This window comes from Kwoniella newhampshirensis, chromosome 5 (assembly GCF_039105145.1).
Source record: "Kwoniella newhampshirensis strain CBS 13917 chromosome 5, whole genome shotgun sequence".
Taxonomy (NCBI): Eukaryota; Fungi; Basidiomycota; class Tremellomycetes; order Tremellales; family Cryptococcaceae; genus Kwoniella; species Kwoniella newhampshirensis.
In genome coordinates this window covers 1600992-1628755 of record NC_089959.1, presented here as the reverse complement: position 1 = coordinate 1628755, position 27764 = coordinate 1600992, and the positions used below count along the sequence as shown (strand labels likewise).

Genomic DNA, 27764 nt, shown 5'->3' with positions numbered 1-27764 from the left:
CGTATCATAGCGGTGGAAATCGGCTTGCATTAACAAATGTCAACGAGTCCTAAAAATATACAGACTCATTATCGTCGATCAGTCAGGGACCGGGTGAACGAGCTCGAGCCTCTCTCAAACAACGATCGACCGATGGAACACGTTGAAGAGGAGCTGGTGTAGATGGCTGGATACTGGAGCTGGCGCGGTCCATGTCGGCAGTATATCATCCTGTTGTGGTGAACACCATCAGGATGACACGCGCGGTCATGAGTGACGCAGTCACACAGTCGTCCTCGGCTTGGATGAATGGATGACTGGATGCAACGTTGTGTCAGCATCCGTCTTCTCGTATGCGTATCTTATGTGTACGTCGGTATTACACCAGTCATTTCGACCTTGAGCATTGACATCATGAACCTAGTAATGGTCGGGTCTGCATCGATATCAACTCGAGACGCGTCTCTATCTGCCATCCGCCACTCTGCTTGCTCGATGCATCGTAGCCAGGTGAGAAACGTGACTTCTTGTCTGAATGAGGGAATCGTGCACCGCCTCGCTGTCCCCGGAGAATCAGCCCAAGGAATACTGTATTTACCGAAAGAAGGAATAAAGATTATTGACTACCTTTGGCAGGATCGGATGCTTGGCGGATGACCACGCGAGGCACATGGAAGAGTGAATTGATAATGACAAGCTGATGAAAATCAAAACTGTTCTCTCCCCGACATCGTTCAGATGTAAGAAACCCACTCAAAGTGCGCCAAGACGTTCTCTCCCGATAGCACGTAACCAAGACCCTCTCCCAATCCCATATGGGCTCGCATCCCAGAGGCTGAAGAACGTGAAAGAGGGTCACAGTAGCCTGTCTGGGAATCTGTGCCATCAATGATATTGCCTCATTCCAACCCAGTAACGAAAACAACAACAAACCGGGAGTAAAAAGGAGACGACGTTGTGCTTGGCGAGAAGTGAGGTAACTCAAAAGCCAACCGAAACGAAATCCAACTTTTGATATCACCGTCATAAAACCACCACAACCGTGTCTCGTTGGCCCTCTGCATGTACATGTCGTGACAGCGCCAAGCATTGTCGTTCACTTGGAACCTCATAAACACGATCCCTTGTCCTTCTTTGGCCAAGCTACCCAAAACAGAATAGATGGTTTCCCCCCTCTATTACACCTAGCACTTGACGCTCATCCCTTCGACATCATTTTCCAATCCGCCCACACTGTCTTGCACAGCTATCAGCCTTCTTTCGATTCTATAGTGAATCATATAATAGTTGGCTATCTATTCATCTCGACATCCTTCTTTTGCCACTCGATTTCTCACGCAAGACCTGTACACATCCAAGCCGACGATCCCTTCATCCCGTGTAGGGCAGTCGGAAAACCATCGACTCAGTCAGTCACAATGGCCCCTCCAGCCCCCCCGCTCATCATCACCACCGATCTCGATTCTGCCGAACAAGCCACACACACCGATGCTGCCCAAGTCGCGCCTCTCATCCTCGGACCTCCCATCGACGATGCCACAAGTAACGTGAACATCACACCGCCCCGTCGTGCAAATGCTGCTCTCCCGGCGAGCGATCCATCTCACTTGTCTCCGTCCAATGCGCGGCTCCATCCGAACCAAAGCGGACATTCACCCTCTCCCTCCTGGTCATCCGGTCTCACTCCCCCTTCACCCACTCTCACCAACTCGTCGGTCCACTTCTCCGATGAATTACCCACCCCTACCACCCCTTCGCCCATCGGGAAGACCACGCTCGCTCTGAGAGATAACCACCCAACCAAAGAGTCAGGTGCGGAAACCTTGGAGGAAGGCGGTCCCCAGAGACACGCCCGGGGATGGTCTGTGGGAACCTGGTCTACCGAAGTCGGGACGGATGAAGGCCAGCTCGCGGAGAGGAAGAAGCAGGAGGCTCTCAGTCGAATGACCACTGGGACAACCGCTAAAGAGGAAGACGCGGAAGAGACGGGAAAGAAAGGCAAGAAGAGCAAGAAGGAGAAGTTGAAGGAAGCAGAAGAGAAGAATGCTGCCGCCCATCTCGATCCCGACAAGGATACCACCGACCCTACCCCGTTCCACGAGAAGCCTTCTCGACTCGCCATGCTTGTCGATCCGAAATCGTTGTCAGATCTGGAGAAGATTGGAGGTATCACGGGTTTGTTGGAAGGTCTTGGAGTGCAAGGAAACAAGGGTTTGATGGTCACCGATGGTCAGACCGGCAGTGGTGCTCCCAGAAGCTCCGCTGACATGTCAGCTGGCAATTCACCTCAGTGGAAGGCGAGTCTTGAAGAGAGGAGAAGGGTTTACGGAAAGAATGACTTGCCGAAACGAAGCAGCAAAAGCTTGCTTCTCCTCATGTGGATCGCACTCAAGGACAAGGTGTTGGTGAGTGCAGACACGTTCTCGAACTCCATCATCGTGCTGACACCCGTGTTAGATCCTGTTGTCCATCGCCGCCGTCGTGTCCCTTGCTCTCGGTCTATATCAGGACCTCGGCACCCCGCCTGAAATCACATTCTCTGATCAATGTCCCCCTCCCGCCGGCTGTGAAGAACCTCAAGTCGACTGGGTAGAGGGTGTTGCTATCGTAATTGCCATTATGATCGTCGTAATGGTCGGTTCCATCAACGATTGGCAAAAGGAGCGTCAATTCAAGAAGCTCAACGAACAAAGAGAAGATCGTACGGTCAAGGTAATCCGAGGCGGCAATGAGCAAGTCATCAACGTCAAGGATGTGGTCGTCGGCGATATCTGTCTACTGGAACCCGGAGAGATCATTCCTGTCGACGGTGTTTTCCTTCGAGGCCACAACGTCCGATGTGACGAATCGGGTGCTACGGGTGAATCCGATGCTATAAAGAAATTCAGCTATGACGAATGTATCGCAGAGCGAGACGAAGTCGGTGCCGGCGGCAAATTGAAGAAGGACTGTTTCCTCATCTCTGGAGCCAAAGTGCTCGAGGGTGTCGGAGAGTACGTAGTGATCGCTGTCGGTCCTCTCAGTTTCAATGGTCGAATCATGATGGGTGAGTGCGGCCTTGTTTTCTGTTATGTCGATTGCTAACGGAGATTTTCAGCTATGCGAGGCGATGCCGAGCAGACCCCGCTGCAAATCAAGCTGAATCACCTTGCCGAGCTCATTGCGAAACTCGGTGGCGGTGCTGGTCTCCTTCTCTTCTCCGCCCTGATGATTCGATTCTTCGTTCAACTTAAGCAGGAGCCCGATAGGTCGCCAAACGACAAGGCCCAATCGTTCGTCCAGATCCTGATCATCTCGGTCACCTTAGTCGTCGTTGCCGTACCCGAGGGACTGCCACTTGCTGTCACCCTTGCCTTGGCTTTTGCGACGAAGCGGATGACAAAACAGAATCTTCTCGTCCGAGTATTAGGTGCTTGTGAGACCATGGCCAATGCCACTGTTGTTTGTACCGATAAGACTGGTGAGTCGACCCGCAGCAAACGCCTTCAAGCGATTGCTGACATCATCTTTTAGGTACACTCACTCAAAACGAAATGACCGTCGTTGCTGGCTCCATTGGCGTACACGGGAAATTCGTCAAGAATCTGTCTGAGAACAGCGCTCGGTCCAATGCGAATGAAATTGATGGGCAAACAGTCAGTGAGGACTTCGCTTTCGACGTGGACGACTTCGGCACAACGACCTCGGCGGAGACACAAACACTCTTCAATGACGCGATATGTATGAATTCGACCGCTTTCGAGGACAAAGATGAAGATGGAAATCTTGCCTTTGTTGGTAGCAAGACTGAGACTGCGCTCCTCAAGTTCGCCAAGCAGTGCGGTTGGGCGGATTATCGACAGACCAGGGAAAGCGCTCAGGTCGTCCAGATGATCCCATTCAGCTCCGAACTCAAAGCCATGGGTGTCGTCGTTAAAACGGGCGACAAATATCGACTCCACTTGAAGGGTGCTAGTGAAGTGCTCAGCAAGAAATGTGACAAACACGTAGTAATTCGCCAGGGCCGACAGGATGACAAACTCGAAGTCACCGATTTTGACGAGACCTCAATCAACAATATCTCAAAGACGATTATCTTCTATGCAAACCAAAGTCTCCGAACCATCGCTCTTTGTTACCGCGATTTCGAGCAGTGGCCTCCAGCTGGTGTGGAGAGGACAGCAACAGATGAGGTTCCTTACGAAGAAATTGCAAGGGAGATGACACTCATTGCTATCACCGGTATCGAAGACCCTTTGCGACCTGGAGTTAGAGAGGCCGTGGAGAAGTGCCAGCATGCTGGTGTCGCTGTGAAGATGTGCACTGGTGACAACGTTTTGACTGCCAGGTGAGCTTGAATGATAGTCACGCGAAGCGGTTTGGTCTGACCACGCTTTGTAGGTCTATTGCTTACCAATGTGGTATCTTCACTCCCGGTGGTGTGATTATGGAAGGTCCGGTTTTCCGAAAGGTGTGTTCTATGGTCATATCTTGATCACCTTGCTCGATGCTCATCGCTCTCGTACAGCTGTCTGATTCGGAACGGCTCGAGATCGTTCCACGTCTTCAGATCCTGGCCCGATCTTCTCCCGAAGACAAGCGTTTACTGGTCAAGACACTTAAGGGCATGGGCGAGATCGTTGGAGTCACTGGTGACGGTACCAATGATGGTCCTGCGCTAAAATTGGCAAACGTTGGTTTTGCGATGGGTATTGCGTGAGTTGTCAAATCCTTGCATCCAGATGACGTTCGCTGATTGTCGTTCAGTGGTACTGAGGTGGCCAAGGAAGCTTCCGATATCATTCTCATGGACGATTCTTTCAAGAATATTGTGCTCGCCATCATGTGGGGACGATGTGTGAACGATTCAGTTAAGAAATTCCTTCAATTCCAGATCTCGTAAGTGCCAAAACCTTTGTGAATGATTTCTTCATGACTGAGATTGCTTTGTAGTGTGAATATCACTGCTGTCGTTATCACTTTCGTCTCTGCCGTTGCGTCGTCCGAGGAACAGTCGGTTCTGACTGCCGTTCAACTGCTTTGGGTCAACCTCATTATGGACACTTTCGCTGCTCTCGCCCTTGCTACCGACCCTGCTACCATCACCTCGCTTGACCGCAAACCCGACAGGAAAAATGCCCCACTCATCACTGTTGAGATGTTCAAGATGATCGTCGTCCAAGCTTTGTACCAGATCATCGTCTGCCTGGTCTTGCATTTCGTCGGCTTGCGAATCCTCGGTCTCCCGCATACCGATCAAACGCAAACCGAGTTAAGCGCGCTGGTATTCAACTGTTTCGTTTTCTGTCAGATCTGTGAGTTGTACGAAGTTGGCCAGTCGCGACGTATGTTGACAGCTGTTACTCTCTAGTCAACCAACTCAATTGTCGACGACTCGATCGAAAACTCAATGTCCTCGAAGGTTTCTTCAGGAATTACTATTTCATCATTATTTTCCTCATCAGTGAGTTTTAACCCTCAGTCAAGGTCTATGGTGCGGTGTCTGACATGCTCCTTCGCAGTGGTCGGTGGTCAGATCCTCATCATCGAGGTCGGTGGCGCTGCGTTCCAGGTCACACGACTGGGTGGTCGAGATTGGGGAATATCTCTTGTCATTGGTGCCATCGCTATCCCTATCGGTGCCTTGGTCCGTCTTCTCCCGACTCGACCTTTCGAGATCCTCCTCATCAAGATGCACATTTATGCGGATCCCAACAAGCTCCCCGTTGTGGCCCCCGAAGCTGAGGACGAGAAGTACGAGTACAATCCTGCTTTCAGCAAGGTCAAGGACAATCTTTCAACCTACGCAAACATCCGTGGAGGCAGACTGAGAGCTAGTTCCATCGTCGCGAAGAGTCGATCAGCGAGACTGAAGGATGCGGATATTCAGCTGTAAGTACAGAAGTCATGTGCTTGTATGAATCGCGCTCATCTATCTGAGCAGACCATCGCTCTTGACCATGGTTCCTACTCTTGTCGCGGGTACGATTGGGTGAGTCACTTTCCAGCACTTGGCATAACACCCATAGCTGACGCATCTACCATGACAGTGCTGGTTCGCACTGGGTCGCTCACTCCAACGCTCTCGGTCTCTCAAACCCGGCGGGTCACGACCCTTCTCGATCGACAGCCGAGTTGTTCCAGGGCAAAGTCCAGCTTCATCCCCAAACGGATCCTCACGACCCCTTGTATGCCAAATTCGGTATTCAACCTCCTACACAGGCTGAGATGGAAGCCGTAGCGATAGGGAAGAAGAGAAGGGCTGCCGCAGAAGACGAGGAGAAGAAGGTGGCGATCAGTGAGAAGAATGAAAAGAAGGTGAAAAAGTAATAGATACAGAGAGATTGGGGGTTCAACCGGGCATATACATGAGCTTAGGGTTATTGGTCGGCAATCTGTATAGCATGAAGGAGGAAAGAAGCAATGTGCACCGAATAGATACCGAAATACGAGAGGGGTCGTCTGGTTGTTGGATTATAGAACTGAAATGCATGTATTCCTATCTTTGCTCTTATGTCCATTCTGTCGCCATTATCGAAATGGAGCATGGCTGTGGCGGTCAGAGCAGTTGGTGTCGTTCATGAAACCGACGGGATGTCGCCGAGAGATCATTGACGGGAACCGAGTGTTCGGCGTACCGATCCGTCCGTGGTATTATCAAAATCTTCGGGCCTATGGTCTCGGAAATGAGCACCGAGCACCCAGTACCGAGGACCAATGACAGAGTGACCACGGCTGACAAAGAAGTCGATAGCCCCCAGGACATGTTTCAATCGCGCCCCGAAATAGTATTCATATATTATAGTGTGCAAAGCACTCCGACCAGAGAAGTGCAGAGTACGTTCTTGGAGATGGTAGCAGAATGTACTGTACCGTTCGTTTTGGCTCTCTGTAAAGGTGTCCAAGCCGAATTGCATTTGAAAGACAAAGGCTATGGATAGGCATACGAGTACTGCACAGTTTAGGAACAATGCCCGAATCGGAAGATGGCCAATTACCGTTATTGTTTCGTGGACCATATTTTGTCAGATGTGGTTATTTTTGCTGAAACGGCCGCTCCGCGAGATCTTTTTGCTGACAGTGAAAAGATGCACGATCATAGAAATGTTGTCGATATCATGATTTGATCTCACTTGATGACCGTCGGCAAAGCGACCGGCCGCTCAGCGAGATCTCAAGTACAGCGTATATATAATGGAAGCATGGTTCGTCTCTCGCTGTCGATGCACAACGACTCTGATCCACCCAATCCCTCTTCCATTTGACCCGTCATACAGCCAGACTCAATCAAAGACAAAGGTCCATGATGTCTGCCCCAATCGTAGCCATCACCGGTCTGAACGGTTTCATCGCCACTCACTTGGCTGTGCTCTACCTCTCCAAAGGGTGGAGAGTGAGAGCATCAGCTCGGACCGTTGACAAAGTCGAGCGTCTCAAGTCTCAAGCTGTCTTCGAGGACTGGGTCGCCAAAGACCTGTTGGAGGTCATCGTGGTGGAGGATATGACCAACGTGGAGCAGATAAAGACCCTGTTAGATGGAGTGGAGGCGGTAGCTCATCTTGCTGCACCTGTCGATCAGTAAGCTAGATGACGAATACTTCAATCAAGTCTGTGAGGTCGAGGATGAATGGGTGAAACTGATACGATGATGCCCGGATAGGTCTTTGAAAAGCTGGGACGCTTTCAAGATTCCTACTGTCAAGGGGGTGACGACCATCCTAGAAGCTGCGAAAGACAGCCCCAGTGAGTTCTCGACAAGTCTTTCTCCTCACTACCTTGTGCTTCGTCGCATTTACTGATTGATGCACCCGGATCCCATCCACAGCCATCAAAGCCGTCACGATCATGTCGTCGTCAGCAGCGGCTCTCAACGTAATTGGGCTTGCTGAACAGAGGCACACCTATGTGGAGACCGACTGGTACCCCTTTGACGAGGCAACCTGTGCGAGCTTCGACCCGGAAGAGTGAGCTTCTAATGTTTGCGACCTCCTCGCCGGATGAGAACGATGACTTGGAACGAATCGCTGATGACTCTCTCAAATGTACTGTCGTGCTCAGCAAATTCTCGCCTCAATTATGGTATTGCGGAGCCAAGAAGTATGCCGAGCTCGCCGCCTATGAATTTGTCGAGACTCACAAACCCAAATGGTCAATGGCAACTTTCTGTCCAGCAAGTGAGTCCCTGCCTGCCTTCCTTCCCATCCCCACCTCCCAACAGTGTAATCATAAGCATCGCTGATATGGTAACAATCACAACAATTCAGTGGTCTACGGTCCAACCATCCAATTTGCCAACCCCCAAGACTTCAACGACGCAACTCCCGGTAACTCGATCGCAGACTTCATCGCTCTCGTCGGGGGGAAGGATGAGCCACTCCCTATGCAGAGGGGTAACGCGTACGCCGATGTGAGGGATACCGCCACCGCGATGTTTAATGCCGTAGTAGGACAGAAGTCGGGAAGGTTCTTCATCTGCGGACATGGTGAATTAGTCTGCCTCCCTTACTTTTTCGTCAAGTCCTCTTTGGGAGTGCAATGCCCACAAAATCTTCCAAAAGACAAAGACGCTAATACCTGACTGCTTGTGGCAGATTACACGTTCCAGATGCTCGCCAACATGTGCCGTAAATTGCGACCCGACCTGGACGCTTACTTCCCGCTTGGCGACCCCACCTTGCCAGACATCAAGGCGGAGGACATCCCCCACCTGTCCAACGTCAAGTCAATCGAAGAACTTGGTGTCAAGTGTGAGCGAACCTGTTCTACCTTGTACCGTAACATGCATCACAGTGCTGATCAACGCGGTCTTTATCAGACCATTCGATGGAGGAGACACTCAAGGATTCTTTGGCTTATTGGGAGAAAATCGGCGTTTTCAAGATTCCCCCAGGCTCTTGGAAGGCTTGATCCCATCGGCCGTGGGAGCGAGACGATGCCACACCGGCTGTGCGAATGAGAGAATAGACTAAATCATGGAATCCAAATGACTGATGCATGCAAATGGGAATGGAAATGATTCTTCCGCTTTCGACTGACTTCAGATTACAGCTCCAAGGTGTGAGGTAGTCTGACTCGGGATTGACAATTTATTAGCATAGTAATAGGATACTAGAGGGCCGACGTGCTGTCCCTAATGATGTGACCCTGTTATCTGTAGCTCCGGAGCTCCACCCATCCGCACTCATGCAGAAACGTGCGCTGTTTGTCGCTTGGACATCTGTAGAGTCCAACAGAGGGCTTGTTGATCGTGGAAGCGTTGGATGGCTTTGGGTCTTCCCAGAATATGTCTTCGTACGGAACAAAAGGAGACTGAGGAGAAAAGACTCAGAAGCCCAGGTTTTCATTAGGCAAAGGGGATATATATGAAAGGTCGACGAGAGCCTACACGTCTCAGCTCATCGGTGCAGCAACATTCCGAGCACGAAGAAGGCGCCTTCAACACCCGTTCACCTGCCTGTATAAATGCTGCATCAGCGTGGCACCAATCTCAAGTGTTCTCGAACATCGTTCACCAGCTTCACAGATCCGCGATGAACTCCAACTCTACTTTCGCATCGACCAATCTGGGCCCGCACCCCACCAAGGCACCAACAAGGCGAAGGGAGCGAGAGAGAGTGAAAGACTGGATGGAATTCCAACAAGGCGACGATGCGACTGAAGACCAACGAAAGCGAGAATTGGCTGCTGAGAAGGCCAGTGAAGCATGGGACTCGGCTCGAGATCGCTTCAGGCGAAATGGACCGATGATGATGGGAGATTTCGCAATCATGACAAGGGCGTACTCACGTCTGCGTAAGCTCTCTGTGGAACAGCTGGAGATCCTGAGCCAGGACGACGAGAAGCTCAGCAACCATCTGTCGGACCGGCACGAGGATTGGGGGAGGACATACGAGTCCAGCGTTTACGACGGCTCTGAACTATGTTTTGAGCTTTTGTCCGTCATCTTGGGACGAATACCCCGGACCTTCGGTTGAGCGCTTGACGAGCATCCCTTATGGCATGGTCGCAACAAGGGAATTCATCGCTTCGTTTCAAGGTCGTTTCGGTCGCCCGCCCCCTGGGACTCATTGGGGCTCGGAACCGATTCGCAGGTGCGAAGAAAGGATTGAGTTTGATGGGGGAGGTGATGATCTCGACATTGAATCAAGGTTAGTACTGTAGGAATTTCTCCCATGAAAAAATCGTCCTCACGATCTCACGAGCTAAAATTGTGTCGGTGTCGTGCCACATAGGGAAGATGACCAGAATGGTCAAGCTCGTCCCCATATCCCCAAAGAGTCGGTCCTCTTCGATTACGAAGACTACTCGGAAGTGACTCGTCAACCATCTCCCCCTACACTCTCACCTACCAAAGGTAGTACCAGCCCACCTCATTTCTCCCTTGATTCCAACTGGGAGGTCGACTCCGATCGTTCGGACAAGTCAAATCCAATTTCGCCTGAAGAGATCTCTGTGACTACTCCGGACTCCCAAGACGAAAGAGGAGAAAGTGTCACGAACAACTGGTCCCTCTTCTGCCGAGCGGGTTGGGACGACGAGGAGGATGAGGAGGATTTAAAGGACGAGGGCGATTCAGAGGAAGATGAGTCTGACTCCGCCTTCTTCGAGTCCCCATGGATGATCCAGACAGCATCCACTATCCCTTCTTCCTCTTTGGAGAGTCAGAGAGCGAGACCCCAGCTCAAGATTGACTGGACCAAACTCACCCGAATCTCGGCCAACATCCCGTCCCACATTGATGAAGTCTCGCCTCTAGTCAGGTTCCGCCAGCCGGCTTTCGTCCCCCTGACACCAATCGAGGAGGAAGGCGAGTCGGTGGAGGATCATGGAGTCGGAGGTGTTAGTAGTTCTAGGATGATGGGGTATTTACGGGAATATGGTCAAGTGTAATTACGCTGCATCGCTTCGGGGTAAAGGTTATTCTTCTCTTTTCTACTTGCTTGTCCGCTGTTAATGCTCGCTGTTGTCAACAAAACTTTCGCTTGGTGAACATCATTGCGATTTCTGTAAGCCACAAAATGTTCGTTATACTGTCATTCTCGATCGACAACGTCTACTGTCATGTATATGTGTAAGAGTGCATCAATGCATTCGTTTCTTGTGGGCGTAACTGACTGAAGACCAAGTGACTTCTTCCCATGACACGCTCGTGCATACATGTCTTTGAACAGGGTGGCCCGGCAATTGAGATATCCACCAAAACCAACGTCAACGTCAACGTCATCAGGAAAGGAACGGGGTAGTCACCCAAACTGTTGGTACAGTATTCGCTTTTTATCGACGATGATTTCCATACATCTTGACTGCCAAAGAAAGCTGAACTTTGCCAACCTGTCCTGCATCGCTACACTTCCATCTCCAAAGCCGACCTACCATGTTAGCAACGATAAAAGGTCGATGTAATTGTGGGAGGTATACGGTGATCATGCCCAAACCAGACAAGATGAACTTGTGTCGTGAGTCCGCGTTGCAACACTACCTTGTACTGCAACGGATAAAATTCGCTCCAGACTCGTTGACGTTGTATACCTCGACAGATTGTGTCGACTGTAGGAGATGGTCTGGTGCATTGTGAGTCTGAAGACGACAGTCACACTTAGGTAGTATCTAACTTGCACTACATCATCTCGCTGATATGTCATATCCCTCTGACGTCTTATCTCTGTTCGTGGTCAAGGTACTCTGCCCACCTGATGATGGATCCCAAACTTGTGATGATCGAAGGGAATCCTCCAGAGCCCAGGACACACAAAGTGGTCGGTGTGGACGGGATGGACATGGTCAGAGCATGGTGTGATGAATGCGGATCGTGAGTTGAGTCGGTGTCGCAATATCATTTCCCCCCCCCCCCCCCGGCGTCCGAGCCCGTGAGATAGTATCACCATTGTCATGGGATAGTGTACACCGAAGCTGATGGTTCTTCTTCGTCTGCTTTTACGCCATGTAGAGGACTGTGGATCTCACCGGGAGGTTATTCCGGGAAAAGATATTTCAAAGCTGGTACGTCCATCAACTTCAACCCTTTCATGCCTTTTAAGACGAATCTGTCATCACTCCTGCTAAAGGTACTCTTGATCACTCACCTCGCCGTAGGCCTTTTTGATCCCGGCGACGTACCTGAACCCACTTTTGAGACGTTCACAAAAGACATGGAGGGGTGGGAGAAGACGGCTGATAGCGCACAACAGTTTGAGAAGAACTTGGAGGGGTTGTGAGCCAAGCGGATCATCCTCTGTAAACTCTTCATAGGACATGGCTCAAGGTTGAAATGTAAATTTCATCACGTCACGAGACGTCAACTTGTACAACAATTCAAGCAGTACTGTGATGGATGCCGACTCACGTTCTGGGTACAACTAAGTCACACCTCTCACGTTACTCAAGACAAATCACGCGCCTCTGCCCAACACCTGCTGTAATAGCCCTACAACACCTTCGTCTCTCCATAAACCTTCTTCGTCCCCCTCGTTCTCTCTGTCCTTCTGTCGCCGTCCTTCATCGTCCACATCCTTGTTCCAGCCTCTCATCCCGTCTGCTCCTCCCTCGTCCCCTTCATCATCCTCTTCCTCCTCGATCACACTATCTTCCCTGATCCCCAAACCGGTGGCTACAGGCGGGTTTTTCGGTCTTAGGAGATGTGAGGATTTCGCCCAAGCTCTATCATAGATTTTGCTTCTTTCTCTCAACCTCATCTCGTCCATTCCGCCTAGACCGAGGCCTCGGCCTCCAGCGCCCGCATAGGTAGAACCTATCATGCCGCCTTGTCCTGGTATTGGAGAAGATTGCCCTCTGTCCTTGTCACGGTGAATGCCAACAAGTCGATCCAGGAACATCGACGAGCTCGGATCAGTTGGTTGCCAGTCCGGATGCGTCGCTTTGAAATGCAAAAATGACTTTTCCATCTTATTCTCATTGGCCCTCCAGTCCCGATTGGCCCTGGGGGAGCGCAGGATAGCGTTGGGACTGAGTGGAGTTCGCGGAAGATCGGTATTGTGACCATTGGCAACACCATTGGCGACATTCGCAGTCGGGTTCGAGGTCGAATCACCATGTCTTCGGAAGTCGAAAACGGCGAATGAACACACGTAACCAACTCCATCCACATGGACCGAAAATTCGCGGACGAAATCGATAATGGCGCCAGCACAAGGAGGCAGGGAGAAGAAAAGAATGGACGGTGTGAGAATGACGGATAGGAGTTCGGTGAAGAAGACATTGATCTTCAGAGCGAAAAGTGTGCCGAATTCTTGGTGAACCTGCGGTGCGGTCAGCTATCCCTGTTTGGAGATGATAATGAATTCGAGCTCACCTTCTGGCTGTGCAATTTTTCACGCCATTCTACTGGAAGATAATGGGTCCATCTGACCACTTCTCTCAAGCTCGCCTCTGGGTCAAAAACCATGTTCTCCTCGGGGACCATGCCGCGCGCCATTGCCAGTACTGACCCAAAGACTCCAAGATAGAAAAGGACGGTTCGATGAGGGGTGATCTCAAAGTGCAGGAAAAGGTCAGGGTCAATCAACGAAGCCACTAGTAGGACAGCCGCGAACGATCCTGCAACGAAGGCGACAAATCTGTAGGGACTCAGCTCAAGTAATATAGACTCCATCCGAAGGTAAGAAGCTTACCTCATCACCAAAGCAGTTCTCTCCTTGGGGAACTGGTCGATATACTCTTTCGCAATTGGGTAGCTCCTGTCCAACCTTCGCTCAAAGAGATGCGGCAGCTCATTGAATTCGCGGAACTTCCATTGGGCATATGGAGTGTACTGACGACCGCCAATGGAAGAGGGATTTTTGTGGTATTCCTACAACGGAACCATCAGCCGGCGAACCGAGACCATGATTCCGTACTCACCTCAAAATACCGGAAGAAAGAGTACATGAGGAGGTACAGGACGATGAAAGGCGCAAAAATGGCATTGAGCACACCCATGAAGATGAATCGTCGCCGTAGGCTGGCGTGCATGTCAGTCGCAAATCCCGATCACTCCAGCTGCAATTTATCCTCACCCTTCTACCAGATCTTTTCTTCTCCTCTCCCTGACAAACTCCTTCCTGACTTGTCCTCTTCGGTCGAACAGATATCCCATCAGACAGAACCTTAAATTCCACTCGAGAGCTTTGGTGAGAGTGTTGGCACCGAAGCTGATGTATTTCCGCTCATCCGCTCGACTGTGTGAAGGGAGCGCGGCATGTGTAGACGGCGCAAGTAAAGTGGAAGGGACGAGGTGGTTGAGAGATCGAGGCACTGGCAATCGAACGCGCAAGTCTAGGAGATCCTTGTTGAACAGAGCGATAAGATAATTTTCTTGGCGAAGAATGCGACTACAGCAAGGTCAGTAGCGGAATGAAGACGCCTGCTCAGGGAAAGCTCACTTGGCCACATCATGAGCATCCAGCTTCTTCACAGGGCCCTTGTTGGCATCATCGCCCACCATGTCCGCCAAGGCACCGGCTTGGCCGTTGGAGAGCGAAGTAATCGCATTGTGTTTTCTTATTTCACCGATGAGTCTCACAATCTCTGGCCACGGCAGAGTTTGGATGTCGGCCTGGATCAACGGATTGGTATATTAGTCAAGCCCCTAGGCGAATCTATGCCACTTACATCAGGTATTCCAAGCAGATGAGTATAGAATCGATACATCTCCAACAGACGAGGAAGAGACATGACGAAGCTTGAGAGCTGAAAGATGTAAAATGCAGACACAGAGATGATGAAAAGGGTGTGAGGAAAAGATCCACTGGGCCGAAGTGACAGTTCAGTGTGGACGATCTGAGGGGTTGAGAGCGAGGGTTTTTAGCTCACTGTGTGATGCACTGCCCACTCAAGACGTCATCTAGCCTGCCAACAGCGTTTGGACCGGACGTTAAGGAGGTGAGTTTGGTGTAGTCAATACATGATGAAAGAAAGGTGGAGAAAGCAATGACAAAGAAGGTAGTGCTGTATGAATTGCTTTTAGCAGAGTCTCACAGCGATCCAGACCTGAATGCTCACTCACAGGAGGTTGAGCACTCTTGCTAAGGCTATGCAGTATATTCCCTTGCCTTTGTAGTACTCATATACCTAGACGTGAAATCAGTGTATGCCGAGCAACAGAGTATTTCACTCACCTCCTGCAGAAATCCGTCTAGGTCTTCCACATTGACCCATTTCCATAGAGCCTTCTCATAATCATTCAAACCGTTTCTCGAAGGTGCGCCACGCCTGACACCTCCCAGACCGGCATATCTTCCCCTTTCTGATTCTTGTTCGCCATCGTCGTCTCCCTCTTCCTGGGCGGGTAAAGATTGATATTTCCTTCCAGCTTTATCTGTCGCCTTTACTTTTCCTTTCCCCTTCGACAACAGCGGAGGTACAGACGGATCAAGATATCCCGGTCCATTTGTGAGTCTAAGTGGCGACGAGTGCGGCTTTTTCGAAGCTGTTGGATATGTGCGTCGAGGTGGGGAAGGTCTGACGACAGGCGCGGGTTGTCGAAACGTAGGTAATCTAGCAGAAGGTTGTTCCGGTGAAGTTGATGGTTCGCGAGAACCATCATCAGGCATGGAAGATCCACCGATACCTGTGCCTTCCATACCTGAAGCGTAGACGGATATGGTCGAGGGTCCGGGACTCGTACTTCTACTTTGACTCTGACTGTCTGACGTTGAGGATGAGGGTGGTCCCGGAGCTGGTCTGAATGGTCCCGGACTCGATGCTGCTGCGAAAGGCTGAGTCCGACCCGGGAGCAGAGAAGGCGGTGATCGAGGGGTTCGGTCTCTCGAAACTGCTGGCTGTGCTCCAAACATGATAGATCTCGGAGGCGCTTCATCATCATCTGAAGATGTTGATGGTGTGGCAATGACATGCGTGGGCCGCCATGTGGAAGGTGTAGGTGTAGGTGACATTCTTTCCCTGCCATCTGCAATGCCGTCATTTGCAGGTCCGCCGTCCTCGTCCTCATCATCATCGTCATCGTTGTCTCCTGGACCACCTTGCAATTCTCGGAGCAACATTGTGGATGGACTATCGGGATCTGGTTGCGCGAGCTGATCAAAGGGGTAGGACGAACGAGCGACAGATGAGTAAGGGTTGAGTAGGTTTAACAGAGAGTTGCTTTGCGGCGGAGTGGATGGCGCCATAGCGGTGGTCTCCCAAGCAGGTCAGATCATCGGAGGGGAAGGGTTATTGCTGTGATCGGAGACCTGGTCAATGAAGGATCAGTGTTATTTACACAATGGTGGGTATTTACATCGAAGCGATGATCTAGTTGACTTCCACGACTGGGTTGCATAGTCTACCGTGGGGAAGTTGCTCCTCACTCGCGCATGTCGTACACGTGGCATGAACCTCATCCCACTTTTGACAAGTCCAAAATTGTGATTGACCTCGACCATTCTTCCTCATATCAGCAACAACCACATCGAGTGTGTATGCTAACGCATCGTGTGCGTATCTGGACAAGTACAATCACGACGAGAAACCCCCTACTTCGCACTATGGATGCTTCAGAGTCGTCCAAACGACCCAGGTCATCGACTCCTCCTCCTTTCACCACCGCTGCCCTTCCTGAACCTACCAATAGCCCACCCAGCAAGAAAGCACATCTCGATCCTACAGCTTCAGCGCCTTCCGATATCCCTAAAATCGATGCCAAGGTTGAGATAAATTCGGAGGAGGCCGTCTTCAACGCTGCTTCATTGACGGCTGACAGCAACATTGACGGCGAGCAGAACGATTCAGATAGAGGGAAAGGAAGGGATCAAGGCAGGGTGGGAAGAGGAAGGAGGAATCAACCGGACAACAGACCTCAGAGAGTGTGGGAACCTAGAAAGAGGGAAGAAGGTGCTGAGGAGACGGAGGGGGACGGGGTTAAGAGGTTGCCGAAGAAGCGATGTGCCGTTCTGGTAGGGTATGTGTGCTAGGAACGCACCCGTGATGTGCTCGCGCTGATGCGCAAGGTGCAGATACTGCGGTACAGGATACTCCGGTATGCAAATGTGAGCGATCGTCAACCTTCTTACTTCTAGTGTCGTGGTCAGCACAGAGAAATCAATTTGCTGACCAGTCTTGACCGCTAGACAAACACATGGAGCCAAAACAATCGAAGGAGACCTATACGTCGCCCTCGCCAAAGCTGGAGCGATCTCAGCCGACAATGCTACGGATCACCGAAAGGTCGACATCCAAAGAGCCGCCAGGACCGACGCGGGTGTTCACGCTGCAGGAAACTGTATTTCCTTGAAGATGATCCAAGAGCCACCTATCCCGGAAGACTTCTCCAGCTTGGCAGAATATGTCAATTCGTTCTTACCCGAACAGATCAGAATGTGGGGTTTTGTCAGGACCGTAAAGTCCTTCAGTGCAAGAACGTGAGCAGTTGCCTTTACGGTCGACCAAGAGCCAGCTGACAGTATACGGCATAGCGCTGCTGACTCCCGTATATACGAATACCTTCTTCCTTCTTATTGTCTCCTACCACCAGCAAAGGACGATCCATTGTCCAAACGTTTGAACGAGTCGTCTCCGGGCTGGCGAGAAGCCCTCGGACCCGCTACCGAGTTTGCCGATGCTGCCCCTCCTATGGTCATGGAAGATGAGGAGACTGGTGAGACCGTAAACCCCAGGAATCGGGGCGAGTTCGAGAGACGAAGAGGATGGAGAGTGGACGAGGGAACAATGAGAAGGTTCAGGGATCTGATCGCGCAATATAAGGGGACTCAGTGAGCTGCATATCTTGTGTAATTCCAGAGACTCTCCAGCTAATCTAAACGACGCAGCAATTTCCACAACTATACCGTTGGAAAGCCGTTCAACGACAGAACGGTGAAACGATACATGCTCAGATTGGAGGTCAAAGATCCTCAAGTGTATGGGGAGATCGAGTGGGTGTCTGTTCAAATTCACGGACAGAGCTTCATGTTGCATCAGATTGTGAGTGACGGCGTCCGGGGGGGAACGAATTGTGACTGATTCACGGCGTGCTACGCAGAGAAAAATGATCTCCATGGCCATGCTGGCTTGTCGAACCGGCTCTCCGCCCTCCTTGCTGCCTGAAACTTTCGGTAGGTCTTGCCAACCGTGACCTCATTGACGAGCGAGCTGACAAGGCATCCGCAGGTCCCAAACGTATACATGTCCCGAAAGCTCCGCCTCTCGGTCTGCTTCTCGAAGCGCCCCAGTTCGGAGTCTACAATGACAGGATCACTCAGAAGTTGAATGGCCTGACAGATGATCGTGATCCGGTCGACTTTAGTCTCTATGCGGAGAAGATGCATGCGTTCAAAGTGAAGTGGATCTACGAAAGGTTGAGACAAGAGGAGTTAGAGCATCATGTGTGAGTGAGAAGGTGCCTGTGAAGAAAGGAATCCGAAGCTCACACAAGCACCCAATCAGGTTCCACAAGTGGATGAGACAGATGGATTGCACGTCAAGCAATGGACTTGCCTTCCTGAAGTGAGTTCCTTTTGACGGGTATGAATGCTGTTGCGGCAGGCCACGCTGATTCAACTTTCACAGTACACAAGGAGTCATTCCTCCTGAGGCGGATCTGTCAAAACGCGCCGTTGAGGCCCGAAGAGCGGCGAAAGATGGGAAAGACGCGATCGATGATGACATGGACAGCGAAGATGAGGAGGTGGATCAGGACTTGTTGAGGAGGGGCGAGTTGGAGGGTTAGCTATCACCATACGATTTCCTCAGATCACTGTATCCAGTTGCATATGCATGAGTTGATTGTGGAAGCGATGTTGCACATTCTCCAGTGAATGTTTATATTCGGTCAATTGATATGGTGGATTTTACCGGAAATTCAAGGGTGATGACCAACCGGTTCTACTCTGCACCACGTAGACAATAATAACCATATATTCCTCCTCATCTCTCGGAAGACAGCTTTCATACCAGGTTTTATTCTCCGCCCATCCGCCCATTGGGAGCAACCGATGTCATCAGAAAGCATGTCTCCCGTCAGCCCAGCTATGAAGTCATTTCTGTCTGCCGAGAAATACGCAGTAATAGGGAGAGTGTTGAGCGATAGATCGAGATTCGATAACAAGGTGGGTCCGAAGCCCCTCCTTCTTTCAATCAAATCTTTCATAAAAACACCGATACTATGGACTTGCATCTGATGTGTGTTCGGACCTCATAGGTGTTAAGGTGGTGAGTGTCGTATAGAGAAGGATTGTAGATGGAAGTGCAGCTGAACAAGGGCTCTGGTCGGCCAGGTATCAAGCTCGTGATTTACCAGTCACGGCTGTCCGACCGGATAAACCGTCCGAAGTCGTCGAAGGTCTCACAGTCCTGACCGATCCGGTGCGTGCTTCCGCCGTCACGTTGTCTACGTCTCCCACCATCGTCTCCCAACACGTCTTCTTCCTCCTCCATTCCAAGCTACAAACGTGTTTCCCTCCTCCGTCCTTTCTCACTAGGAGGCCAGCTGACAGACCCCGCGAACCGGACTCAGCTGGCCATACCTGACCTCTCCAAAATTTCAGTATCGATAATAATCCACCCCTCCAAATCGCTCCCGATCCTCCAATCTCTCTACCCCTCCACCCCGTCCCCCAACGAACCTCACAGCGTGTGGTTCCAGCCAGGCGCGGATGACGCGAGTATTTGGAGTTGGGTGAAGGAGAGAAAACTGGAAGGGAAGGTGGTGGGTCAGGGTGCGTGTGTGTTGCGAGATGGGGATGGGGTGTTGCGTGAGATCAAGAGGGATGGGAAGGGAAGACTGTGATATAGCATTTGATTTTGCCGCTCGGAGACTCATGCCGTTGACCGTCGGATGTACATGGCTCGTGAAGTGCCGAGCGGAACAAGCGAATGACCCGCACCATAGCAACTCTGCATACCCGTGTTAGATAGGAGTCAACACCTGTCGAGCCGCTCACACAGTCTCCCCACAGACCAAGTAAGCGTATTCACAACTCTGGCCATGCAACATCGCGTCCGAATGGCAGGAGGGACTGGGATCAGACCTGGAAGATCCCAGGATGACGTAACATGTACCCCACGTTTTCTTCCCTTTTCCCTGACCGGAAGATCTGGCCCCTCGTTTCACCTACAGCACTGAAAGCCTGATCTAATCGTGGGAGGAACTGTATGCCGCTCTGCTTTCCAGCTCCGACTTTTCTTTTCAATCCTTCGCTTAGGGGATGGTCTACACGGGTTGGATCGCACACTAAATCCAGAGTATCCCAGAGACATGCAGTTCTAGGCTCAGTATTCCCCCGTGGTCTCATTCCAGCATACCTGTATTGGGTTTACCGAGCGGTTAATCCGGGAAGAAACGTAGCACACACCTCATGCACTGCATTACAGTACAACCCGCAGATCGATGGCCGCACTCGCATCGTACCGTACCAGTATGAAAACAGGGGTCAGCGATATAACCTCAACCGACGAACCAGATGAAACGTCATCTCCCGTCGAAACTGTGGTGGGAATAGGGTATATGTGCGATGCTAGTGCTCGTAGTATCCCAGTGTGAAACATACACTTTGTCTGGACAATGGGGATAGTAGTAGAACGTTTCAAATGAACTAAATAAAGAATGAGGGGGTTTCCCACTGGGTATGACGTCTACTTGGATGTTGGGTTGGCATAGAGGGAGAGGGAGGTATGCGGGGAAAGTTGAGGGTGCTTCGATTGTCTTCTTGTGTTCCACCGTCGATCGGGGGATCCATCTGAGAAAAGAGAGCAGAGAAGGGGGCGAGGGGCGGGGGTCCTATGATATCGAAGGGACGACCTCCGATTCTTTTTCGAGGTCTTCAACAATCCTGTGGGGGACATCAGAAAAGGTATAAGAACCCCCCCCCCCCCCTTCGCTCGACTCCAACCATCCCACTTCCGATCATTCAAAACGAGAACAACAACTCACCCACTCAATTACCCATCAATACCAAAAAGGCGTCTTTACCACAACAGACCAAATACCCCCCGACATCAAAAATCAACCAACAACGATGTTCTCAATCACCAAGACTGCTCTTTTCGCAACTGTCGCCGCGACCTTTGTCGCTGCCGCTCCTTCCTTTGAGAAGCGAGCCGATAGCTCCGGTACCGCTACTTTCTTCGATGCCGGTCTCGGAGCTTGTGGATGGACCAACTCCAACAGTGACTAGTGAGTAAAGCCTATCGTCCGAGTTAGTAGGTATGTGGGAGACCTCTGAGCCAACAATCACTTCAGTATTGTCGCCGTCAACTCGAACCAGTACGACGGGTCCAAGTGCGGTAACAAGATCTGGTTGTGGAACCCTTCTACCCAGAAGATGGCGTTCCCCACCGTCGCCGACGAGTGTGAGTATTGCTCGCCCATCCAATCGTCTGAAGCAGTCGAGCTGACCAGTCCCTTCCTTCAACAGGCCCCTCATGTAGCCACGGTGACCTCGACTTGTCCACCGGTCTCTTCGAGTTCCTTTCCGATGGTAACATGGACGAAGGTGGGTAATTGCGTTGTTGACTGCCGAACCCTCTGCGAACCTCGCTGAATATGTCTCTCATCCACAGGTGTCTTCCAGATGAAGTGGGGTTACATGTAAAAACACTCTTCGCCAAGCCTCTCCCCCTTCCCTCCTCTCCCATTTAACGAAAACTTCATCACGACCTCTCTTTATTTCCTCACGACTTCACGGACTTTATCGCATTTGATGACTCTTCCATTTCTTTGTCACGCATTGCAATCCGCCCTTCTAGCATCGCATGTTTTGATCAGCATGCTCATTTGTCTCCATCCACTCCAATTCCGCTTTTGGTTCTCTTGCATACGACACCCTGGCGGTGCTTCGTGATCATTGCATCATTGACACTCGTTTCAAGGTTGATTAGATTGTGTAGGAGGAAGGACAGGAGAGTGTAGAGAAGTAGGTGAATGCAACGTCGTTCATCAGATACTGTTAACAAATCCGCCCAATGATCAACTACACCCACCAATATCTACTTACCACCCAGTTTGCTTTACGAGGACGAGACCGAGACGGTAAGTTGCTGATCCCTCGCCTTGCCTATGGATTCACAGCCATCATGCACCGAATTCCTGCTCTGTGCAAGTACCATCGGCTACTCACCGGCCGATCAGAGAACAGCGGCTATTGAAAGGCGTCAATCGACAGACAGACAGGCGCTCTACTCGCACGGCCTCCTATCTCCACAGGCCAAACTTAACGCCCGAAACCATGGCATGGGTCCAGACTATCACCGCATACATACATAATGATGGATGATCCCCCTCGTTCCTACGGCTTAAGGCCTCCCGTATTTCCTTCCCATCATTTGAGCCTCTTTCACATAGACCGGGACCTGGGATTTAGGTCGAGGGCGCTTTCGGCCCTACATGCGGTGATCGCACTACCGCAGATATGCAGTGGAAGCATACGTTTTTCAGGTTTAGGTCTCATTACTTTACAACATTACAAAAGGGGTCTCTGAGATCGTAATGGCTCGTTAATGAAGAGCCAGGCCTTATAGTAATTATTGAATCGCCCACCCCAAAAATCTCGCCCTGTGTATTTCGAATTACTCCGAGCTACGTACGAAAGCGGGTACATGACAAGTAGGCACGCCTATTTTAGCCGATGGTATTCTGCGAGCGCGATCTTGCAATCCTGAATAATAATGGGACATCCGGGTCTGGACTCTTTCGCAATTTCCCGTTATATCTGGAACCGGGTCAGTACCCCATTTTTATATCGTATCCCTGGCCATTCTGCTTCACTTGAGGGAAAAAAAAAGCAAATCCGAGTTCCTTTTACCTTATTCAGCGCTGGATGCAGTCTCTACTCTTTCCCCTGCGACATTGAGCGCTTTACATCAAGCCGACGGGGGATCAGACGGACGGCCCGGAATGCATATGCGAATGGGATGATTGAATGCTCCGATTCCAGGATGTGTCTGACTACGACCCTAGAAATCCAATTTGGGGGTTACTGATGTCAGTGGTGTCTACGCCTTGTCGATGCATGCACATGCACCGAACGATCCCGTTCCCTATCGGACCCTTCGTATACGGCAAGGCGCTCAGCCAAGGAGCGTGGTCGAGATGGTCTCGCAGTAATAGGTGATGCTGCCCTCGTGCTTGACGATCAGGCATCAAGCAGTCAGGAGCGGAGGTTTTCAAACTGGGGTGCTAGTGCTTCCATCGGCCGTTATACTGTACGCCTTCCCGATTCCCGGTTCAAGGGGGAAACCACAGCGGCGTGATCATGAATCCTCTTAATCTCTTTGATCCGTCGGCGCTGGCTCCGTCCGATTCACAGTGTCCAGCATATCGAGAGACCTGGCAGACCCTTGAAAATCTTCGAGACAAGTTTATAGGGTCGTTACCATATCGCTATACAGGGACTTTGCTCCACCACTTTCCACATCTGGTCAAATGCTCAAGGGTCAGACCACCATGACGGGGAGAGAAATGAGGGTGTTCGAGGATTTCCTCTGCTCTGGGAAGGTGTCAATGGAGCAGGAGATGGATCAAACCATGATACTCCACCTTGGAGCTGATAGCTCGTCATTGAAGATCATCCCTTCGACCCTCTGTCTCCCTTAATGAGAGTCGAGACCGGAGTCGCTCATGCATTGGATCAATCAGTCGATCCGTGATTGCAGGACTGGACAAGAGGCGCAATATTCGTTAACCGTACCCATGCGGGGAAGCAAATAAAACCTTTTTGGGGTCGTCTGTTATATGAGGTAACCCAAGTAATGTTCTGGTCTCTGGCTATCGTCCACTTGGCTCAAAGCCTCGAGTCTCTGACCCGATACCCATCTTTGTCGATAATACAGCCGAAACCGAAGAGGACAATAGGAATGGGAAGATTTTCCAGTCACATCGGTACCAGTTTTCGTTTTCGTCCCCTGCCTCTGCCGCTCCACCTGGACGTTGTACGATCGACGGACGATGCGGGCGGTTCGTCGGGATTGATGGATGAGGAAGTTGGGGTTGGGCCTCAAAATTGGGACCCATCTGCAGAGCATGTGGGTTGTGGGTTACGGGTCGTGCCAGTTGGTTGGGGCCTTTGATGTGGATCATGGAAAAGGTATAAAATAGATCCATGTTCTACAGTCGAAAAGAGACTCCCTTCTTCATCCAAAAAGACCAACACTCACTCAATCAACCACATCACAACCCGATTTTTCGTAAGAAACCCAACTCACCCACCACCACCACCCACCCCAACAACAACAAAAATGTTCGCCAAACTCTTCATCGCTCTTTTCGCGGCTACCGCCGTCATCGCTGCCCCTGCTGAGGAGCTTGAGAAGCGAAAGACCCACACCGGACAGTGAGTGGCACTTTCCACCCCGCGTGTCGTTTCTTCTGGTTCTTTCACTCACCTCTTTCTTCTTATGCAGGGCTACTTACTTCGAGGTCGGTCTCGGTGCTTGTGGCTGGAACAACGTCGACTCTGACTACATCGTCGCTGTCAACTCCGCCCAATATGGCCTCAACGGCGTGAGTATTTCGCCAATTCACCCCATCTGCTTCCAATCTCCCATGTTCTCGCTCGTTTCTTTTGCGTCACCGAGCCTTGCTGACGAGCAGCGAAATTCCAGTATGGTGGTAATTGCGGACAGTCATTAATTATAACCAACACCGACGTGAGTTTACAGAAGTCCGGACCTTGAAAGAGGCGAGGACGGGCGAAGAAAGCGTGAAAAATGATCAGGAGCTGACAGAGGACCTTGTTTTTTCTCTTCAACAGAACGGCAAATCCGTAACCGCTTCCGTCGCCGATGAATGTCCTACATGCTCTTGGGGATCCCTCGACCTCTCTCCCAGCCTTTTCGCTGCTCTCACCGACGGAAACATGGACCTCGGTGTCTTCCCCATCTCATGGCACTACAAGAAGAGGAACTAAGCGCCTCGCGTCAAATGTGCCACACTCGTCCGAACTCTCAAATCCTTCCTTCTCTTCCTCTGAGACGGGGCTATATACGACCTATCCTTTGCTCTTACTGCCTATCTATTCGATCCAACTCCTTGACGAACGACATCACGAACATCGCAATTCCTGCTAGAAAACATCAGAAAAAAAGTCAACACACCAACCAACTGTCACTCGTTATATTCCGGGCTTTTTGCTGTTTCCTTCGTTTATCATCCAACCGCGATCTTGCATCCGGGGCGACGTCCGTCTGTGCTCTTTCTCTACACTCGATCTTCTCGCCTAGTGCGGAAGGGTGGGTTGGGAGAGATCCAGCGAGACGTAATATATATAACACATTTGTATAATCTAGCGAAGTACCGCAACATATCATCCAATCATTAGTACCTTGTAGTGTTCGTTCAAAAAGAGTCGTACAGACTCGAAACCCATGCATTCGTGCGAAACAGCTCCCAGTGCAACGTGAGCGAGGAGTCTAGCGAGATAATACAGTATGATGAGCTTCGGACGAGTGCTGACTTGCGCTCCCATCGGGACTGAGTGGTCGGATTGTTACGGTCCGTCGCGGAAAGTGGACCTCCACTTCTGCTTCTGGCCGCGCGGACTGTTATTGTTTTCATTTCATTTACCACGACGCACTTGACCATACATTCTTGCATTTCTGCTCAACAACTTCAACCTGAATCATCCACAGGGGCATGACAACATGATAGGTTTCTCTACATTCGTGCGTCCCTCCTTTTCTCTCATGCATCCGGGCTCACCCTATGACCCCCAGATCCTGCGTAACTACTACGCTGCAATAGGATGGAACGAAGATAATCTGTACAGCTCAATCACAAGATCATCAAGCGGTGAGTGGTGATTGTACTCTGCCCTGCGTCTGGGCCCATCAGCTGAATGACGTGTATGCGTGTAGCTTTATTGTATGCATTGCCCTTCGCGTCTCATACGCTTGCTAATCAGCTGACCGTGACACCCGCAGAGACTTTCAAATACCCCAATCACTCATCCTCCAGTTGGCCAACTCTCCTACACCCATCTTCTTCACTTCCTACGCGCTCGATGCGCTGCCTCAATTGAATGGATCGATCTCCTACATCACCACATCGGAAGCTCTAGAAGAGGTACGTGTGGTCCAGGTGGACAACCAGACGCTTCTTGGGGGGGGGGGGGCTGTTGGCGTTAAGAGCGTTGACCATTTGAGTAGTGCGTGCTAACTCCTGTGCGCGTGACAGATTGGACCGTCCCGAACGATCGCTTTCCGCGATGTAGTCGAGCGATTCCGAGTGTTCCCTCCACCGAAGACACCAGTGGGCAAAGACGAAGTCTGGCTAGGAGGGAGACGGGTGGAGGGAAGAGGTGAGTCTCGTCGCCTTGGATATCACACCACCAGTGATACTAATCAAGCTGTTGTTCCGCTCAGACTACCTGTTATACTCCCGACTTCATCTCCCATCCCTCCATCTATCCGGCCTGGCCACGACTCGTCTCACCCCCACACTACAAGCCCACCTCGCATTCTTGTCTCAACCCGCTCCTCCTTCCCCCACACGTCCCACTTCGCCCCACACACCCCCATCCCATTCCCGTCAGCCTTCCGAGCCGTCCACACCGACCCCTTCCCCTCCTACTCCCGGCAACATCCTCCTCTCGCTCCAACATGACACCGGACGCTATTCCGGTGAATACACTTATTCTGCTCAAGATGGGATGTTCGGTCTAAGAGGGTTGTTCAACTTTGGTTGGCAGAGCGGTGAAGAGCTGAGAAGAGCTGCTGCGGTAGCAGAGGGGAAAGAATGGGATGCGAAAGAGGGAAAGAGGATAGATGAAGAGGAGATGATGGAGGGTGGATTGCGAGGGAGATTTTCAGCTGGTGGGGAAGTATATTTTTCAGCTAAACAACGAAGTTTCGGTAGTGAGTGCGGGAGTGCGATGATACCACTTGATCTCGCGATCTGACTATCGCGATCTGCTCTCCAGTATCAACTGGTCTGCGCTTCACTACCATCCCACCTACTCTCCCCCTTTTATCCACATCCCCACCTCCTTCTCCACCCACCACCTTGACACTGCTTTACAACCCCTTGATCGGCTTTCTCTCCTCCGCCTATTCCGCCCAAGTCTCGCCGACGGTAGCCTTGTCAACTCGATTCGGAGTCAATGTGTACTCTTACGAATCGGATCTGAGTGTGGGAGGAGAATGGTGGATAGGTCGTCGACGTGGAAAGAGGGATACCAGTGAAGAAGCCTCTCCGACGCCGGCTTGCTCTCCACGCGAGGAAGATAGCGAGATGGAAGATAGACGGAAAGAGATGGAAGAGCGAAGAAGGGTTCTGAGCGGGACCAGTCTGAGAGAAGATAGTCAGGCAGAACGAGAATTGGATTCCCCTATTCCTTTAGTCACGACTTCGGAACCTATCTCATCAAGAGAGGCGAAGATGTCATCACATTCCTCGAGCGGAATGGAGGAGGACAGGGACGGGGTATTGAAAGCAAGATTGACAGGCAATTGGGTAAGCTTATTGATCTGCCATCCGGAATCGGTGGCGTCGAGGTTGTGAACAAAGCTGATGATAGTCATTGGTCGACTAGTCTATTGCGTTACTATACGAAGCGAGGATACGAAAATGTCTGGTTTCAGTAGGAGTCATATCCGATCTAGCTAGTCGACAAAGACCTATACGGAGTGTGGGCTTGGAGGTGCAGTATTTTTCATAAAGATTTGCTTCAGGAGAGCTGGAACTTTGTGGCAGAGTCATCAGGGGCCTTCATACAAAGCATACGTCTTTACAACTTACATCTGTCTCGCTACAAACAGCGTTATACAAGTCACTGTGATCAGTATCGTATACAATGACTCGCATGAAGCATGAACAGCGGGGGAGTGATGAACGTCCTTTTCGTGCTCCTCAATACAACACTCCTCAATGAACTAAAAAC

General features: G+C 51.0%; 10 protein-coding genes across 10 annotated transcripts; 9 read left to right on the top strand and 1 right to left on the bottom strand.

Annotated features, from left to right (window-relative positions):
• Positions 1-1397: 1397 nt before the first annotated feature.
• IAR55_003159 (calcium-translocating P-type ATPase, PMCA-type) lies at positions 1398-6288 on the top strand (the record flags this gene model as incomplete). Its single annotated transcript, XM_066946268.1, has 12 exons — positions 1398-2384; positions 2437-3025; positions 3077-3439; positions 3493-4306; positions 4360-4429; positions 4487-4674; positions 4726-4857; positions 4912-5273; positions 5330-5422; positions 5481-5850; positions 5903-5950; positions 6009-6288. 12 exons carry the CDS (start codon positions 1398-1400, stop codon positions 6286-6288), a joined length of 4296 nt encoding a protein of 1431 aa, XP_066803769.1.
• Positions 6289-7264: 976 nt separating this feature from the next.
• On the top strand, positions 7265-8865 carry IAR55_003158 (uncharacterized protein; the record flags this gene model as incomplete). The annotated part of the gene is made up of 7 exons (XM_066946267.1): positions 7265-7536; positions 7619-7701; positions 7784-7922; positions 8017-8132; positions 8223-8441; positions 8550-8705; positions 8774-8865. 7 exons carry the CDS (start codon positions 7265-7267, stop codon positions 8863-8865), a joined length of 1077 nt encoding a protein of 358 aa, XP_066803768.1.
• A 623-nt stretch (positions 8866-9488) lies between these two features.
• IAR55_003157 (uncharacterized protein) lies at positions 9489-10848 on the top strand (the record flags this gene model as incomplete). The annotated part of the gene is made up of 3 exons (XM_066946266.1): positions 9489-9750; positions 9972-10106; positions 10235-10848. 3 exons carry the CDS (start codon positions 9489-9491, stop codon positions 10846-10848), a joined length of 1011 nt encoding a protein of 336 aa, XP_066803767.1.
• A 1499-nt stretch (positions 10849-12347) lies between these two features.
• On the bottom strand, positions 12348-16082 carry IAR55_003156 (uncharacterized protein; the record flags this gene model as incomplete). The annotated part of the gene is made up of 10 exons (XM_066946265.1): positions 12348-13214; positions 13268-13532; positions 13587-13765; positions 13816-13915; positions 13971-14285; positions 14337-14509; positions 14566-14701; positions 14767-14901; positions 14960-15024; positions 15072-16082. The coding sequence occupies 10 exons, from the start codon at positions 16080-16082 to the stop codon at positions 12348-12350; spliced, it is 3246 nt and encodes a 1081-aa protein (XP_066803766.1).
• A 357-nt stretch (positions 16083-16439) lies between these two features.
• IAR55_003155 (tRNA pseudouridine(38-40) synthase) lies at positions 16440-18619 on the top strand (the record flags this gene model as incomplete). Its single annotated transcript, XM_066946264.1, has 9 exons — positions 16440-16852; positions 16908-16940; positions 17022-17312; positions 17367-17663; positions 17721-17874; positions 17933-18005; positions 18061-18277; positions 18337-18396; positions 18460-18619. The coding sequence occupies 9 exons, from the start codon at positions 16440-16442 to the stop codon at positions 18617-18619; spliced, it is 1698 nt and encodes a 565-aa protein (XP_066803765.1).
• A 280-nt stretch (positions 18620-18899) lies between these two features.
• On the top strand, positions 18900-19678 carry IAR55_003154 (uncharacterized protein; the record flags this gene model as incomplete). Its single annotated transcript, XM_066946263.1, has 4 exons — positions 18900-18998; positions 19091-19101; positions 19167-19254; positions 19406-19678. The coding sequence occupies 4 exons, from the start codon at positions 18900-18902 to the stop codon at positions 19676-19678; spliced, it is 471 nt and encodes a 156-aa protein (XP_066803764.1).
• Positions 19679-20906: 1228 nt separating this feature from the next.
• Positions 20907-21482, top strand: IAR55_003153 (uncharacterized protein; the record flags this gene model as incomplete). Its single annotated transcript, XM_066946262.1, has 4 exons — positions 20907-21064; positions 21131-21240; positions 21306-21383; positions 21451-21482. The coding sequence occupies 4 exons, from the start codon at positions 20907-20909 to the stop codon at positions 21480-21482; spliced, it is 378 nt and encodes a 125-aa protein (XP_066803763.1).
• A 2155-nt stretch (positions 21483-23637) lies between these two features.
• IAR55_003152 (uncharacterized protein) lies at positions 23638-23955 on the top strand (the record flags this gene model as incomplete). The annotated part of the gene is made up of 1 exon (XM_066946261.1): positions 23638-23955. One exon carries the CDS (start codon positions 23638-23640, stop codon positions 23953-23955), a length of 318 nt encoding a protein of 105 aa, XP_066803762.1.
• Positions 23956-24123: 168 nt separating this feature from the next.
• IAR55_003151 (uncharacterized protein) lies at positions 24124-24794 on the top strand (the record flags this gene model as incomplete). Its single annotated transcript, XM_066946260.1, has 4 exons — positions 24124-24218; positions 24289-24388; positions 24490-24534; positions 24639-24794. 4 exons carry the CDS (start codon positions 24124-24126, stop codon positions 24792-24794), a joined length of 396 nt encoding a protein of 131 aa, XP_066803761.1.
• A 733-nt stretch (positions 24795-25527) lies between these two features.
• On the top strand, positions 25528-27542 carry IAR55_003150 (mitochondrial distribution and morphology protein 10; the record flags this gene model as incomplete). Its single annotated transcript, XM_066946259.1, has 8 exons — positions 25528-25548; positions 25600-25675; positions 25741-25747; positions 25807-25948; positions 26060-26183; positions 26248-26739; positions 26805-27337; positions 27417-27542. 8 exons carry the CDS (start codon positions 25528-25530, stop codon positions 27540-27542), a joined length of 1521 nt encoding a protein of 506 aa, XP_066803760.1.
• Positions 27543-27764: the final 222 nt, after the last annotated feature.